General features: G+C 36.9%; 2 protein-coding genes across 2 annotated transcripts in view; one reads left to right on the top strand and one right to left on the bottom strand.

The window, feature by feature from the left end:
- Positions 1-15,943, bottom strand: part of RSPH14 (radial spoke head 14 homolog) — a 100,790-nt gene that overhangs the window by 41,085 nt on the left and 43,762 nt on the right. The window lies entirely within an intron of this gene.
- Positions 874-15,943, top strand: part of GNAZ (G protein subunit alpha z) — a 48,636-nt gene continuing 33,566 nt past the window's right edge. The window contains exon 1 of the mRNA XM_074159878.1: positions 874-2,156. Coding sequence (XP_074015979.1) covers positions 1,434-2,156 — 723 coding nt within the window. The 5' untranslated portion in view covers positions 874-1,433. The remainder of the gene's footprint in view (positions 2,157-15,943) is intronic.

Genomic DNA, 15,943 nt, shown 5'->3' with positions numbered 1-15,943 from the left:
CTAATTTGGGAAAGAGTAATTGCTCTAACAGCCACTGAGAAGCTGTCAGCCCTTGCTTGGGAGGGCATTTCCTGTGCTTTTTGTATGAAACATTTGCCTTGTAGTCACTGTTCACTTTTACTGCATCTCAGAACTTTCATGTATTAAAAATGGGAGAGAGGAGGCTTAATAACACTTAGCTTGGCCATGGAAAGAAGCTTACAAAGTTTGTTGTACTAGTGCATCGCTTTATTGATTAAACAGGATGCAGGTTGTATGTTTAACAGCCCTGCTCTGCAAGGGGAAAGATCTGCATTCTGCAAAGATCAGTAACTCTCCTTTTCCAAAATCATGAAGCAAAGTTAATCACCTCCTTTTGCTTCCTAATTTAGTTATTTAAATGTTCAGTGCAAACAGAAAAGATGAAAGAAAATCCAGGAGGACATCTGTCTGAGTACAAGATATTGATATAAATAGAGAGACTGGGAAAAGTAGTTGTGAGTCTGTTTCGTTTTCTACTTCAGGAAAACCAGTCAGAACAGGACTGTGCAGGAAAAGCACTGCCATAAGCTCTTGCTGAGGGAGAAATTGGGGCACAGCTCAGCACTGTTTGTTTTCATGTAGGTTTAGATAATAAAACACAGAAGGCTGAAAGGGAGATTTGATTTACTATTGTTCAGAAACCACATTTTCGTAGGTCTGCAAGCTTCAGCTGTCCCTACGTTTTTGCAAGGCTTTTAGATTTTTGCTTTTCTTCACATATTTTTCCATCTGTATCTTCTGTTTGGGATAATAAAAGGTTTAGAAGTCTAGAAGAAGAGGAGAAAGTGAGTGGTTTGCAGCAAGGAAGTGGAGTCTCTCATTTCATTCATTTCTCTTCTCATTGTTTGGCAGGTGGAAAGCACAGATTTACAGAGCTGAACTGGATCAGCTGAAAAAGTCTGAAGGGGGAAGAGAAACAAAACAAGTGCAGCACCATTGAAAAGAGCTTCAGCTTTATCTAGCAGCATCGCCACAGCAACCAGAAAATACAACTAAAAGACAAGGGCTACAGCAGAGAAGGTGAACGTTTGGCTCCTTACCTTTGGACAGAAGGCAGCAAAATAATTATGCAGAACAGAAAAGAGTATTTGACGGATCTAGCCAAACTGTGGCAAAGGGAAGTGTCCCTTCATTAACAGGAATGTGCCACTGTTTATGCACTGGAAAGGGGAGTGCCATGAGATCTACTGAAGAGACTATTTCTGTGGTTGCATACCTACATGTGTTTGCACCCCTGCTGGGACTGAATTAGGTGGTACAGGCATCTTGGATTGCCAGGTATTGGGTAGCGAGGTTTTTTTTTGTTCAAGGTACCTGGCACGAGAACTGAAAGGCACCAGAGATCTTTTTCAGAGACGCAAACAGAGCGAGACAATCTCCAACCTTTCCCTTCTGTAACTGCCTGCTATACCATGGGATGTCGGCAAAGCTCTGAGGAGAAAGAGGCAGCGCGGCGGTCCCGTAGGATTGACCGCCACCTGCGCTCTGAAAGTCAGCGACAACGAAGGGAGATTAAGCTCCTTCTCCTGGGTACCAGCAATTCTGGGAAGAGTACGATTGTAAAGCAGATGAAAATCATTCATAGTGGTGGCTTTAACTTGGAGGCTTGCAAAGAATACAAACCTCTGATTATCTACAATGCAATTGATTCCCTCACACGTATCATTCGGGCTCTGGCCACCCTTAAGATAGAATTTCACAATCCCGACAGAGCATATGATGCTGTGCAGCTCTTTGCCCTGACAGGCCCAGCTGAGAGCAAAGGTGAGATTACCCCCGAGCTTCTGGGAGTCATGAAACGGCTCTGGGCAGACCCTGGTGTGCAGGAGTGTTTTTGCCGCTCCAACGAGTACCACCTAGAGGATAACGCTGCATACTACTTAAATGACCTAGAAAGGATTGCAGCGCTGGACTACATCCCTACAGTGGAAGATATTCTGCGTTCTCGGGACATGACCACAGGGATTGTAGAAAATAAGTTCACCTTCAAAGAGCTGACTTTCAAAATGGTGGATGTGGGTGGACAGAGATCTGAACGCAAAAAATGGATCCACTGTTTCGAGGGGGTTACAGCAATAATTTTCTGTGTGGAGCTGAGTGGATATGACTTGAAGCTGTATGAAGATAACCAAACAGTAAGTGCACCTTCTGCTCCTTATTCTCCTTCCTTCTCTTCCTTTCCCCCTCCCCACTGTTTGGCCTTTTTTTTTCTCCCCCATGTCCCCATCCTCCCAAGGCAGTAATCCCTGAGTTCCCAGCCCCAAATGTGATTTCCTTCCCCTCACCCCTAATCTGTAGTAAGAAGCCAGAAGCAATGATTCCTTTATTTGGATAGTTGTCTGCACTGGACAGATTTATTTATTTATTTAATGTTACTTTTGGGAAATGGAGTTGCTTTTCACATGACAGCTGATTTTTGTGTGTGGGAGGTGCCTTTTTGCCAAATGTTTACCTGGTTAAAAGTTACTCCAAACATCACTTTAAAAGGTAGACAGTAGTGACATCCTGGTGTACAGGGATGGTTAATTTGGAGACCATGTTTTGCAGGTCCTGGGAAATTTTGAAGCTAAAATAGTAATAAGTAACAGGTTTCTCCCCGTTTTTTGCAAGGATTTTCATTCAGAATTTGGGATTAAATTAATTTAAAAAAAAAATCAGATGTAGATTTTAATTAGTATGTAACTTTTAAATTTGCAATTTTCTTTGACTGTTTTTGTTTATATGGCTGATTTGCCTTGTTCAATGACTAACTACTCCTGTTTCATTCCCTTTAATGCTATTACCTTCTGGTTTTCACAGCACACAAATATAGTAACTATGGAAAAATATATGAACACTTGCACATACGCAGCTATGTGTTTGCTATCACATCCAGCTTGCCTGAGCTAACCTTTATAGGGTTTTATTTGAACTTACTTTTTGACAGCCTTGTAAAATGTGATGCTTAAGAGATGAGAGTTTGTGGGTAGGAACACATAATGATTCTATCATCTAGTGGTTCCTAAACATTCTGTATTTATGTTTGAAAACAGCTGCCATTCAGGAAGAATTAAAATAAATACTGTAAATTCAAAAAGTTAACCTTAAAATGCTTCTACTTCTTTTGTACTCCCTTACATATCTTCAGTTGTTTTACATTTTAGAGAGCTTGTTCACCAGTATCAGTTCCTGGAGTACTCCAGAATACCAGAATCCTTGTTCTTTTACAGCAGGTGCATTACATAAGTGTTACTGGGGAGGATATTGTTCCAAGAAGTTTTTATATGATGTTTCAAATAGAACCGGATCTCAATAAGTGTACAGAAAGGGATCTTTCAGCCAGGTTTAATGATCTGGTTTGGGCAGTCCTCTATAGAAAAGGGGCCAACTGTGACCACCTTCACTGTTGTTTATTTTGTATTGGAATTGTGGAATGTCAACATAGTTGAATATCTGATTTTTTCATTAAAAATTGTTTATCGAGAGCTCCTGTGCCCTTTAAAGATGATAACTGCATGGTCATGGTTTTGGTAATGACTGAAATAACTGCAATGGCTTTAATGCCTAAATGTGAATACCTCCCCCAAATTATGCATATTTTATATAATACATGCCATTCACCAGATCCCTGAGGCAAGGTGAACTGTATTGGTACCTGAAACAACTTCAGTGCCTTCTATCTAGTCTGCTGTTTATACACTATCACTTATCATAAATCACAGTATAGATTAAAATATTGTCAAGTGACCTAGCAGATCGCACAGCTAGCTCTGGTGATAGAAATTTATAGCAATTGAGATGGAAAACTCCATGAGATGGAAGTGGTTAAAGAAAGGAATTCCATAGTTGATACTTCTAACATATTTTCCGGAGATTGTATTGGAAGTTGACATCAGTCACTGAGGTAGAACTGGAGGAAGATTCTAATATTTCCTTCCAAATCATATGAAAAATGCACAAACCAGAAAGAAACAAATATCAGACAAAACCTGTAGAGCAATACTTCCCAGAAATCTCACCCTTGGCTTTTTGTTTGCTTGTTTGTGTTTACTGCCATACCTTTCTGTAAAGTCCTGTCTGTTCACATTCTGGGTTCTGCAACCAACTCCTTCCCTCCAAAACAGTATAAGAAAAGATCATCACCAAAGAAAACAGGTGAAACTATTCCCTTCGCATCCCATGCATGTAGGAAAGGGGTTCTTTAGGTATCACTCCATACAATCTTTTATCATTATTGGTAGAGTGATGTGAAATTATTTCAACTCATTTGTACTTTTAATTCCTTTGTCAGTATTTTTGGTTGCTAATACAGTTTCTTTACAAAGATTTTTTCTTATTAGATGGGAGCTAACTGATAAGTTTGAGAGCAATTATACTTAGGTTTGAACCAAGACTACAAAATCGTTTCCAAAAATATTCCCTTTGTTTTACAAGCTTGCCTTATATGGTTGAATCCCTTTTGCCTGCACTTTCTATGATTCTTCAAGGTAAAAAAACCTTATGGTCAAGAACATTCACCTAAACTGAATTTTGATAAAACCTTTCAGAAATATTTGAATTTTACTGCAAATGAAATAAGCATTACGAGTACTAAATCTTTTACAAAGATTTCTCTTATTAGAAGGCATCTGGCAAATTTGAGAAGCAATTATACTAGGTCATGAGAAATATCAGACCAGAGAAACTTATTTTAAGGAAAAAAATTTAAATAATAGTTGCCTAAATTTTAGTGGCTTTGTCGGATTTGTCCAGATCTTTCTGTCATGCTTCCATTATTGTCTCTGTGTGTCTGATGCTATTCGATAAATATGGAACTGTCTCTTAGATTATTTTTTGCAAAGATATGATATTTCCAATAATCCTTGTTGGTGCTGTTTGAATTGGCCCTTTTTTCTTGGTATAGCTTATCATATATAGAATATTTCCCTATTCTTATCTTCTGTAGTGATTTTGCAGCTTATCCACTGCACTTCCATTTTCTTCTCTGGACAACACTAACTGATTCTCCGTTCCCTGTCCTACACATGGACTTATGCTTTGTTATCTGGAGATTCTTGGTTTGGCATTAGTGTTGTCCTATTGTAACAGATTTCTAATCTGATTTGTGTTTAGAAACCACCTCTTGACGTGAGAGAAGCATTGCCCCTAATTCTTCCTCTTCATTTTTGAAGATATTGAGAAAAGTGTGTCTTATTTATATCTAGATCCTGACTGGGAGTTGGTTGGTTTCTTGCAATTCTTTAGACTTTTCCTGCCTTCTTCCTCAGATTTAAAAATAAATTTAAAAAATTAGCCCAAAAGAATATACTCTGAAAAATCCTCATGGAGGTTGATTTTGATTCCTTTATTTAGAATCAAATGAAGTAAGCATGTGGGTTATTTCTCAGTGACATCGAAGCCCACTTTTACATAGTGTTTTAACAGCCTGGAGGGCTAATCTCCTATGATCTCTTTTTATCCCTTTTCTGCAATCTGATGTTCCTTGGTGCTACTGCTTATAGAGTGTACTCAACATTGAAATTCAGACTTTTATCATCCCTCAGCTTCCATGTATATGCAACCACTGTCCAACTATTTGCCCAGCTATAAAATTAAATTCTGCAGACATATTTTTATGACCTGTTGAGAAATTTGAACACAGATGAAATATGTGAGAATAGTCATCTTTCTCAAACTCCCACTTAAATGGCAAAAAGAAGAGGGACACTAATAGTATTTCAGGGGGAACCTGACTCTATAATCATAAAGAACAGGTTACCTTTGTCCCATCTTTCTTTGTGTGTTATACTTTATCCAAACATATATCCATTATTTTACTGTATAGAACATGGCATGTTCCAGGTGGGTTGTATAAACAATACAGTGTTAAACAGCTCTGATAGCTAAACTACGAGAAGTACCTATACTGCTAGATCACTTGAATTGCAACGCTGAGACTGCCACTCATGAAAAAAGCCCAACAAATAATAGTGTTGCTGAGTCTAAAATGCTTCCTGGTGTAGTACCTATGGTGAAGAGAACTATTAAATAAAGCTAGTCCCCTGTCAAACATAACTTACTGCTTGACAGAGCGCGTAAGAATCTGTCTGATTTATAAACTGCAAAAGTTAAGCAAATGATCTATATGAAGATGATAACTTCTGTGCTTGTTGACAGCAGTGGATAAATGCTATGCATAAGCCCTGTCTTTATTAAGACGTGTTAAAATAATGATTGGCAGATATGGTAAAAATTGAGTGGAAAATGAGCTAGCTCTGCATACTGGTAGGTCCTGAATATAGCTAATCTGTGAAGTCTGCTCAGGGCAGGAGTTTTGTAGTGACACTAATGTGCAGAAGGGAGAACAAAAATAATGTCCCAACTATCAGTTGCCTGCACAGTTTTTCCTTTGTGCAGAATTTTAAGAGACAAAATAAGTTACACTTTATACTGCCTGGAAACAAATGAGACAAGGGGAAGACAGATTTTTTTTCTGGGGCCTTTGTCTTTCTCTTGCTACACTTTATTCTGGATGACACCATGTGCAGAGACAAAATCACCTGACTTAACAGTTTGCAGATCTGGCCAGAACAATATTTTGATTTGTCTGTTCGAAATATGTGATGTTTAGCTGCTTACTGAAGAGCAAGACAGTGAAAACTAGAAATCTTCACTTTTTTTTTTTCCGTCTACCTGGTGCATTTTTCTCTGTCACTCTCTGTAACAATATTTTTCCTGCTTATCTAGGGTTATCTGCAGATGTGATCTGTGTCTGTTTTTATTTCCACAATGTCTTTCATGTTTTTTTCTGCCTAACATGTAATAAATATAGCTTTATCTTTCCGTGCACATAGTTAGTATGTCTCAACTAGGTAACAGCTGCCTCTCTTTTGACACAGTTGCAGAACTGGTTTGTACAATACCCTTGGAATGCTATTGATTTATTATAAGATTATTAATCCTGATCAGCACTCTGAGAAGGTTGCCTTGGGTTTTTATATACCCGTGCTGATTTCTTGTCTATTATATCAAATAAATTACTTGTCTTAGTTTTCATGGTCCTTAGCAGCTGATTGACCCATTCTATCTTTTATTACATATTAAGATGTCATCTCTGGCCTTTGATAATGTGAAATTATCAAGTGATTTGTTTTATTATTTTGTTGCTGCCTTTTTACGTGTTGTATCCTGCCCTTAGGAAGAGTTGCCTGTTAATCCTAAATGTCCCATCTTTATTTAAATTTCTTCTTAAATTAATGTGTGCTAAGGAATGTTAAATAATCTCTACTCTCTCATGTTAGTACTCCTGCCGCTCACCCTGAAAAGAAGTCGTGCAGTTTCTTTGTGACTCTCCCCGTCTATCTGTATGCACTCAGTTTTGTTTCATACCTGCTGCACATTCTGAAGGATATTTTTCAGGTTTCTTCTACAGTGTATGGCTGCAACAGGGTTCTAGACCATAGAAACATTCTTCAAAGATAGAATAACAAAGTAAATAATGAAATGAGTTAAACATGAATGTATGATTGAGAATTCCTGAATTGTAACAGATTCACATGGCACAGAAGACACAAGGCAAAGGTTGTACGTGCCTGCTTCTTCTAAAAGTGACACCAGTTCAATAATTTTATAAAAATGAATGATAAAGGAAAGCTACTTGCAGATAAGTTAAGGTTTGGTTTTTTTTTTTCCTCTTTCTTACAGCCATTGCAAGTAAATGGACAAATGAAATTTTAGGCTTTTTTGAGGCTATTTTTTTAGTATAGCGTCTTGTTAAAAGGAAGATGCAGATGAAAAAGACAAAATACTGCAGCAAACAGTTGAGACTGCATTGGGCCTCATACAAAACAAATAGTTCGGGTCATTATGGAACCTCTCAATTATCTGACAATAATTTGCCTGGAAAGCCCTCAGTCATACGCCAATTGTATGAACTTTGAGCAGAAATCCTGTTTCTGCCAGGAAATTTTTTATCAAGCAAACCAATTTTTTTTTTTTTTTTTTTTTTTTCCCCCTGAAACCAAGTACTTAAGGAGCTTATTTGCCTTTCCTGATACTTCAGCTTTTTGAGAGTACAGTGTATTAAGACTTCTTTCTGGCATGCAGCTATTTTCCTGCAATACTAATAATAAGAGTCAGGGCAGAGGGGAAATTGTGATACATGTTATACATAGCCCGTTTAGCACCTGTTAGTGCCACTGGTAAAAAAAGTATCATTAAATGTCTTTCTGACAAACTAAGCCTCTTGGGAATCTGAGCCAAAGATTGACCTAAGCTGTTCAGGTGCTCTCATTTTTCATGAAGTCTTTCCATTTCAAGATATTTCATAGCGAACTTTGTGTGGGAGCAAAGCCTAGATGATGTCAGCATTCATGTGCGTAATCTTCCAGCACTGCAAACGGAATTCTAGCATTGCCTTTTTTCACTTAAGAAAGTAATATATATATTCCCTTATCAAAGTTTAATTTTATATAGTGACATATCAAGATTCCAGTCTGAAGACTTGTATCCAAACATATATCTTCTATGGTACATAAATATCAGTAAAATAATGAATATACATTAAAGAGAATGATCAGTCAACTCCCGATTTGCAATTATATTTACTATATATTATTTCAAGTCAAGGTTTATATTTGGTTACATTGTTCGCTATAATTGTGTGCTTCTGGTATGGATATCCACATGTAGAACACACAGGACAGCAATTTTCTATATTTTGGACTTGTTGCCATACCCTGAACTTCATATTCCTTGTAACTTCAGATACTAACAGGAAGTTTATACATAAACTGTTCTGTCTGTATTGACTAAATTACTTTCTTTAATTGAAAAAAAGAAAGTTCACAAATATGATAATGCTTTATACTGTGCAATGAAAAAAATATTCTCGTTCTAATGATATGGTTTGATTGGATGAAGATGCCGGTATCAGATTGTAAAAGCCTGAGAAGTTTTGCTGTGAGGCTTATCTATTTAATGTTGATAGACTAATTCCGAAGACAACGCTGGATTTAATTGGCATTTTTATCACTGTAGAGCAGTGGGCTTAACTAAAAGAAATTCAGAGGGGCAACAACAGGAAGACTTTTACCTATTTTGGAAAAATATGATATGAAAGTAATGCTGTATTATTGTAGCATTCCTGCAGTGGACCTACTGACTAGTATTCATCTGCTCTGGTATCTAATGTTGGTTGTCAGACTTGCGACTGAATTAGATGACTAAATTTCCCTGCGTATCTAGGTAACTGCAGGGGATGGCTCAAATCCCCCCCATGACAAACGCCTGAGAGATGATATAACTATCTTTTTTTGGTCTCTCTGACTGGCTGTATTCAAAACTTCTAGACTAGGTAAGGTGTTTTACTGTGATTTTTAAATTAATTCAGAGCATGAAAGTACAGAGGTAAATAAAATACTAAGACATCAGGAGTGGCAAAATACTCCTAAATATCCTATAACCTTCAGGCTCAGAATAGTCTTTAGCTGGAGAGATATGGCTACTGACAGATAAATAAACAGAACTTAAGTAAAAATCTTAGTTATTCAGTAACACTACTATCCCCCAAACTATAAAAGAAGAAAAAAACCAAAATAACAAAAGACCAAACCTAATTCTAGTAATGCCTATCAATCTAGTGAGTAGGTAAAACTTGCTTTCTAATTACAGGGTTAAACTAGCCACTAGAGTTGTATATATGGACATGAGACACCTGTCAAGCATATGGATAATTGTAATGAGTCAGTAGCAAAGCCACTGACATTGTCCAGTTAACCTAGTATGTGCAGAAAGCATCTCCTATCTGTATCGGTTTCATGGGCAGAGAAGTTGATCGTATAGACTGGGTAGCATCTATTTGATAAAGAATCAATTTGTGAAGGAAAGGAACTGAATTTCTCAGAGTCTCTCAACTGGGTTGGAAAGTCACGGTCCCCTTCCCAAATATATTGTCATAGAAAAGATAAAAGTGCAATTACAGCACTGCTTATAACAAGGCAAATACAGGAATTAGAAGGGGAGTACACCAGAGCAATACAAGGTTCTCCTACAGCAAATTGCCATCTTTAGGTGAAACTCTCTAGATGACTTTACTGAATATCACTTGCTTAAAAGCAAATTCATTTGTCCTTGTAGAACCTCTTAAACAGTAAGGAATAGCAAAAATTTTTAGGGCTTTGAGGCATAGCATGACCCAGCCTTTTGGAAAATATTATTCTTGTACATTTAGAGGTTTAAACTTCAGAGGAACAACTATCCATCATATATCATTCAACACAAAGCTGAAAATAACTTTTGAAGAACACTGGACCTTAATGAGACTGTTATGGAACAATGTGATTAATTTACTGAGTGCATTAGATTTTTCCAGTTATTAAGATCGTACAAACATGCAAAAAATATTTTCTCTGCTTAGAGAAAACAATAACCAACATATGCATTAAGAGAGCATTTTATTATCAAAGTTACCTTTTTAAAAAAACTATACTGTAATTTTCAATAAATGGTTTGTAATCAGTGCTAGGTATAAATATTTTACCAAGTAGAAAGACGTGTATTTTCTATTTCCTGCTATGCAAATATACATGGACATATATTTCAAGCATGAATGCTTAGAAATCTTTCTGCTGAGAAAAACTTAAGGTTATACTTCCTGAATTAAAGCGAAAATTTGGGGAAATTAGATTCTCTGAAACTTAATGCATATGAAGTAGTGTGGCATATTTCAAGCAATTGCAGTTTCCAATCAGTTTCAACTTCTGTTTGATAAAAATATGTAGGCCTCTTATGCAAACTTCACAATAAACTAAACATAACTCTTAAAAGACATGCTACAAGAAATGTTAATGATATATATGTAGTTTGGACATTCACTTGACTGTATTGTAAGAAGCCAAGATCCATCTGAAGCCCAATGCCAGGAATAGACTAATGAAGGTTATGTTCAGAGCACTTCTAGAATCCATCAAGTGGGTAAAGAAGTGTTGATATCATCTCTCATAATACTGTATGTTGTCTACCTAGTAATCACAGGCAATAGGAACATGTCAATAACAAAAACAGAAAAGGTAGAAAAATTCCATCTTGGTCTGGAAAAGCAGCTACTTTGGGGTATTTCTGTAACTTTTCTGAACAAAAAAGTAGATAAAAGCTGTAAGAACTCTCTGTGGTATGCCACCCCTGGAGGAAGTAGTGGATTCTAATTAGCCTTAAAAGCTAGCAGAGATGCTGGAACAAAGGAGGATCCTTACTGTTAATACAGCTTCAGAGTGAGTTCTGATGGTGGTGGATTTTTCAGAACTTCGTTCCATGTTCCATTATTACAACTCCATATTTTAGGTAAATATATTCTTCTATAACCTCCCCTCCCCCCTTCCCCTCCCTCTCCCAAGTAATACAAGTGTAATTTGGCATACACCTGAGCTTTCTATACTGTTGGGGTGGCTATCTAAAAAACATCCAGGATGTTAGAACACTTTTTCAGTATGTATTCCTAACATATATTTTTCAGTGTATCCAAAATCCTCACTGACTCATAAGACAGCTGGCTTTGTTTGATAACATAAAAAACATACCTAATGGGAATTTATTCACATGCCTGACTCCTAATGTGTGAATTTAAAAGGGTTCCTGGCTTAGAAGAACAGAGACATCAGACACAGCTCTTCCACCTGTGAATGTAGAAAGACACTGTGTCCTGAAATGGAGGCTGAGAGAATTTTTCTGGTTGCTGTATTTGGTTATACCTTACTGTTGAGAGAGCAGGGAAACAAAAAGTTGATCTGAAATTTTACACCTGAAATGCCATAGTACTCATTGTTCTTGATGGCTGGTGAGCAAATCTCTCCTATAATGCTCAGTTACTAAAACTATCTAGTTTAGAAGTTGGTAACAAAAGAACTGGTAAAACGTTTGACAAGCTTTAACGGAGAAAATTGTGTGGCATTAAATGAAAAGATAAGAAGTGGTCTTGACTACCAAAAGCCCTACAAGGTTTGACAGGATTAGTAACAAAGAAAAACCGAAACAGTTAAATAGTACAGCAGTATGTACATGAAATCTAAAAATACTAAGTACCCATTTTTGAAAAGCATTACAAGGTGAATAGCAAATACTTGTCTTGAAGGTATTCCTACTAACATCACATTACTTGTAATCATGTTTAAAATGGTTTTCAAGAGTAGCTTTTGTCTGATGCATGTACAGGTCAAAAAAACTGGGAGAAACTAGTAAGTTAGACTAGAATATACAGACATAAATATAGTTCTTACAAAGGAAAGTCATGCCTTCTAAAGCTTGTGACTTGGGGGAATGGGTTGGGTTGGTTGGCTGTTGGTTTTGGTGTGTTTTTTTTGTTTGGTTTTTGGTGGTGGTTTTGTTTTTTTAAGAAATGAGAAAGTGTGCAAGGAGATGAATTTTGATGCTGAAACCATGTTACTTTGGAAAAAAGATTTTGACAAAGACTCTTTCCAGGAGAAACTGGGCTGCTGTGGCTTCCCCCTGCCACTGTAGGGAAGGCTTGTCCTGAACAAACAACTGATTCGAAGTGGGAGGAGCAGGATCTGATGGACAATTTTTGTAGTGTAAGGAGACAGAAGAGGTGCAGTAGATGTTCAGCAACTTACACTGTTAACATATTCCTAAATGATATTAAAAAGTTGCTGTACAGTCTGACATACTACTGATATTTTCAGTAGTATTTTTACTGATATTTATTGTTCTACACTGTGATTAATGAGAAATTTCCCTTTTTTTCATGCTGAAGAACGAGATCCTTGGATAAGTTTATCTTATATATCACTATTGTCCTTGGAGATGGTGCTTTGCGTAAGGAATGGTTTGTTTTTCTGCATTAATTTCTCCACTACTTGTAGTTCCTTTGGATCTTGTTAATATGGAAGCATGAATGTCTGCTGCCTGCCGTGATTCTGGTGTGTACACTTTTGGAATTTTAGGTAGAATGTTTTAAAATACTTTTAAGAAATAACTAACTTAATTTTATGGGCAGAAGAACAATAGAAATATGAATTATGACAGAAAAATAATTGAAGAGATCTAAATATTGCTAATAAGTAATCTCCTTTTAGGGGGATGTAATTACATGAGGCTTTGTAAGAACACTAACCTTAACACGAGGTCAAAACTTGTCAAAAGTTATGTTCCTGGATACTTGATGAACTCCACTTAAGAAATAGAATTTTTCTAAAAATTTATTCTTGTGGTAGGACAAATAAGAGAATTATGTCTATTCTTACAAAAATACACCTATTTTCTATCTTCTCCTTTTTTATCATTTCTCTTCTATAAAATAGGTATGCATGTTCTTGAAAATCTTTTAGATAAATATTTTGATCATTACTTAAATACTTTTGGCTTTCTCACCATTGCCTAATGTCTTTCAGCGCGGTATTTAAGAATCTTCTCTCTGCTATCATCTTGAACAAAAGGTTAAGGTATTCTGTCTTATCTTAAAGCTGTTTCATTTTTTCAGTAGCACAGAAGCTTCTCACTTGCATAAAGCAAAGAGACTTCCTTGCAGTGGATTCATTCTCCTTTCATGGCTCTCAGTACAGTCTATAGTTATGCCTCAAACAACACTGGCATCTTCTACCACTGTATGATGGATCTATTGCATGTGTAGAGCATTCTGGCCGTGCTAGATTTTTTTTTTTTTTTTTTTTGTTGGATGGTAGCAGGCAGTCAGTGTCCTTCCTTTTGTCTTACAGGTGACAATTCTGGACATGTGCTGAAGGTCTTTACTATGTGTTTGTAGTAAGCCTTCTGTGTTCCCAGGGTTGGCTGGCTTTACTGGACATCTGCAGCATAGGCATTCTCTTTGGGCTCAGCTGCACAGTGCCATGTCTGGACAGATGAGGTGAAACTAGAGGATAAGAGAGTTTGTTGTAGCTGGCTGCTGTCACCTCCAGAAGGACTTGGGGCTGAGGGGCTGCAGGTCAAATGAATTATCTCATCAGGTCAACATTGTCCATGGACTGATCACCGAGCGTTCTTTCCTGTGGAGTGCTACAGGAATGGTTCTGGGCCTTTACTCCTCTTTACCATGATCTCTTTTTAAAATTTTAATTCTAACCCTATCTCCTGTCTTTTATATTAATATACTTATAGCATATTTATACTAATAATCTTTTGTACTAAACAATTCAAAATCAACAACATGAATACAGTTAAGACATTCATTGCTGTCTCTGTATTTGCTTTCAAAACCATTTGGTGGTTATACTATTAGGATGTTCTAGCTGAATTGAGCAGCATTAGCAAAAGGAGGCCATTCTAGTCCCTTGACAGAAAACTTACAACTTAAGAAAATGTAAGTATTTTTTATACATGCTGGAAGGTGGTGTTGTGGGTTCTTTTTTTTAATCTATAAAGTTTTGCAAATACAAATACTTGACCACTGAAACATACCTAGTACTATTCTCATAGGGGTAGTCTGAAGTGGCACTCAGTCCAGACTAAAGCCTCTTCAAGTACAACTTTGTGTTCCTTTTTGCATTGAAAATGTTCTGTGGATGCAAAACTCTTATCCCAACTTGAACCTCATTTTGCTTAGGTTTCTTTTGTGAGGATCATAAGTGGATCCCATCTCTGTCATTTCTCTTTCTGTTATTAACTAAGACATTAAATAAGCTTGGACATTAAACAGATCCCTGTAGAATCTGCCTATATGCTTGCATATATTTAGTAATTTGCATTTATTGCTGCTGTTTTACTGCCCTTTCAGCCATTTTCAGAATAATCTTCATAGCCAGGAGCTTATTCTTTAGGCAGGGTCTCCACATAACGGGGGAGGAAAGCCAGCATAAAACCTGAAGAATTTGGCAGACAGGCAGGTGGGTAAATATGATACCTGTAACACTTTCAAATGACTTACATAAAACCATGTAATGCACTGGACACAGAAAGAGGAGTGCACAGTTCCCTTGTTCAAAGGTGTATAGGAAGAGCCAGGATGTACAGACTTCCTGGAAAGTCCTTCCTGGTAACAATTCAGTATATGATTGATGGCGTTACAAACTCCATCAGAGTTCAGGCTCTATTATTTGGCTGCCAGGGAGTGAGCTTCAGCACAACGGATCATCAGAAAACAATTCTGCCACATTATCTACCCTATTCTACCGGCTCCTGTGGAGCACTGAACAAACCTACTCCTTGGTCAGTCAGGGGAATGTTCTGGGGATCCTGGGCACTGGCAGAGTGTTCTGCTGTCCCTGTCTTAAGTATTATTGTATTTATAGAAATGATGTACTACTGTATTGTTAGGAACTGTAAGACTATGCTTACACAAACCAGAGTCAAGGTAAAAACAAATAGTTATTTGTAAATGTAAAACTGGAAAATAGACAACAATGTTTGGAAGATGTTACTGAATCCTGTTTCAGAGGAGGGCTAACATTAACTAAATTGGCTTCTTTCCTAATTTCAAGTCCTACTATCACCTGATCTTTATTATATACAATATAAGTATATATTTGAAGAGAGATGACAAATGGTTTATTGAAGGTTACAATGTCATCACATTTTTGTATATTCAGATGATGCCACAAAATGAGAAGAACTTGCTCAAGTAAATAAACCATCAAAACACAGTGAGATAATATTATGAGGTCATATCTCAAATTCAAGAAACTGCTTAAGCTTTGGGCTACATGAAATTAAAAAAGGCTTTTCTTTAGCGTTATGAATTCAAAGGCATATATTAGGCTTTGATATAACAATATACTGTAAGAGAGCAACATTTTCACAATTAAATAAAAGTAAGAGCAAGGAGTATCGGAAGCAAAGTAACCCAGAATATCACAGCATAAATTTTCGGAAGCTGTATTTACTAAGACCTGCATCACCTTGGAATTGTTGACATGCATATAAGCCACTTGCATACTCATTCCCATTGCAGGCGGTACTGCAATTAAGCCAGAGTAATATGATGAGCAGTGTTAGTACT

Source organism: Numenius arquata, chromosome 16 (genome assembly GCF_964106895.1).
Source record: "Numenius arquata chromosome 16, bNumArq3.hap1.1, whole genome shotgun sequence".
NCBI lineage: Eukaryota > Metazoa > Chordata > Aves > Charadriiformes > Scolopacidae > Numenius > Numenius arquata.
The sequence above is the reverse complement of the archived record's forward strand: the minus strand, read 5'-3'. Positions and strand labels throughout refer to the sequence as shown.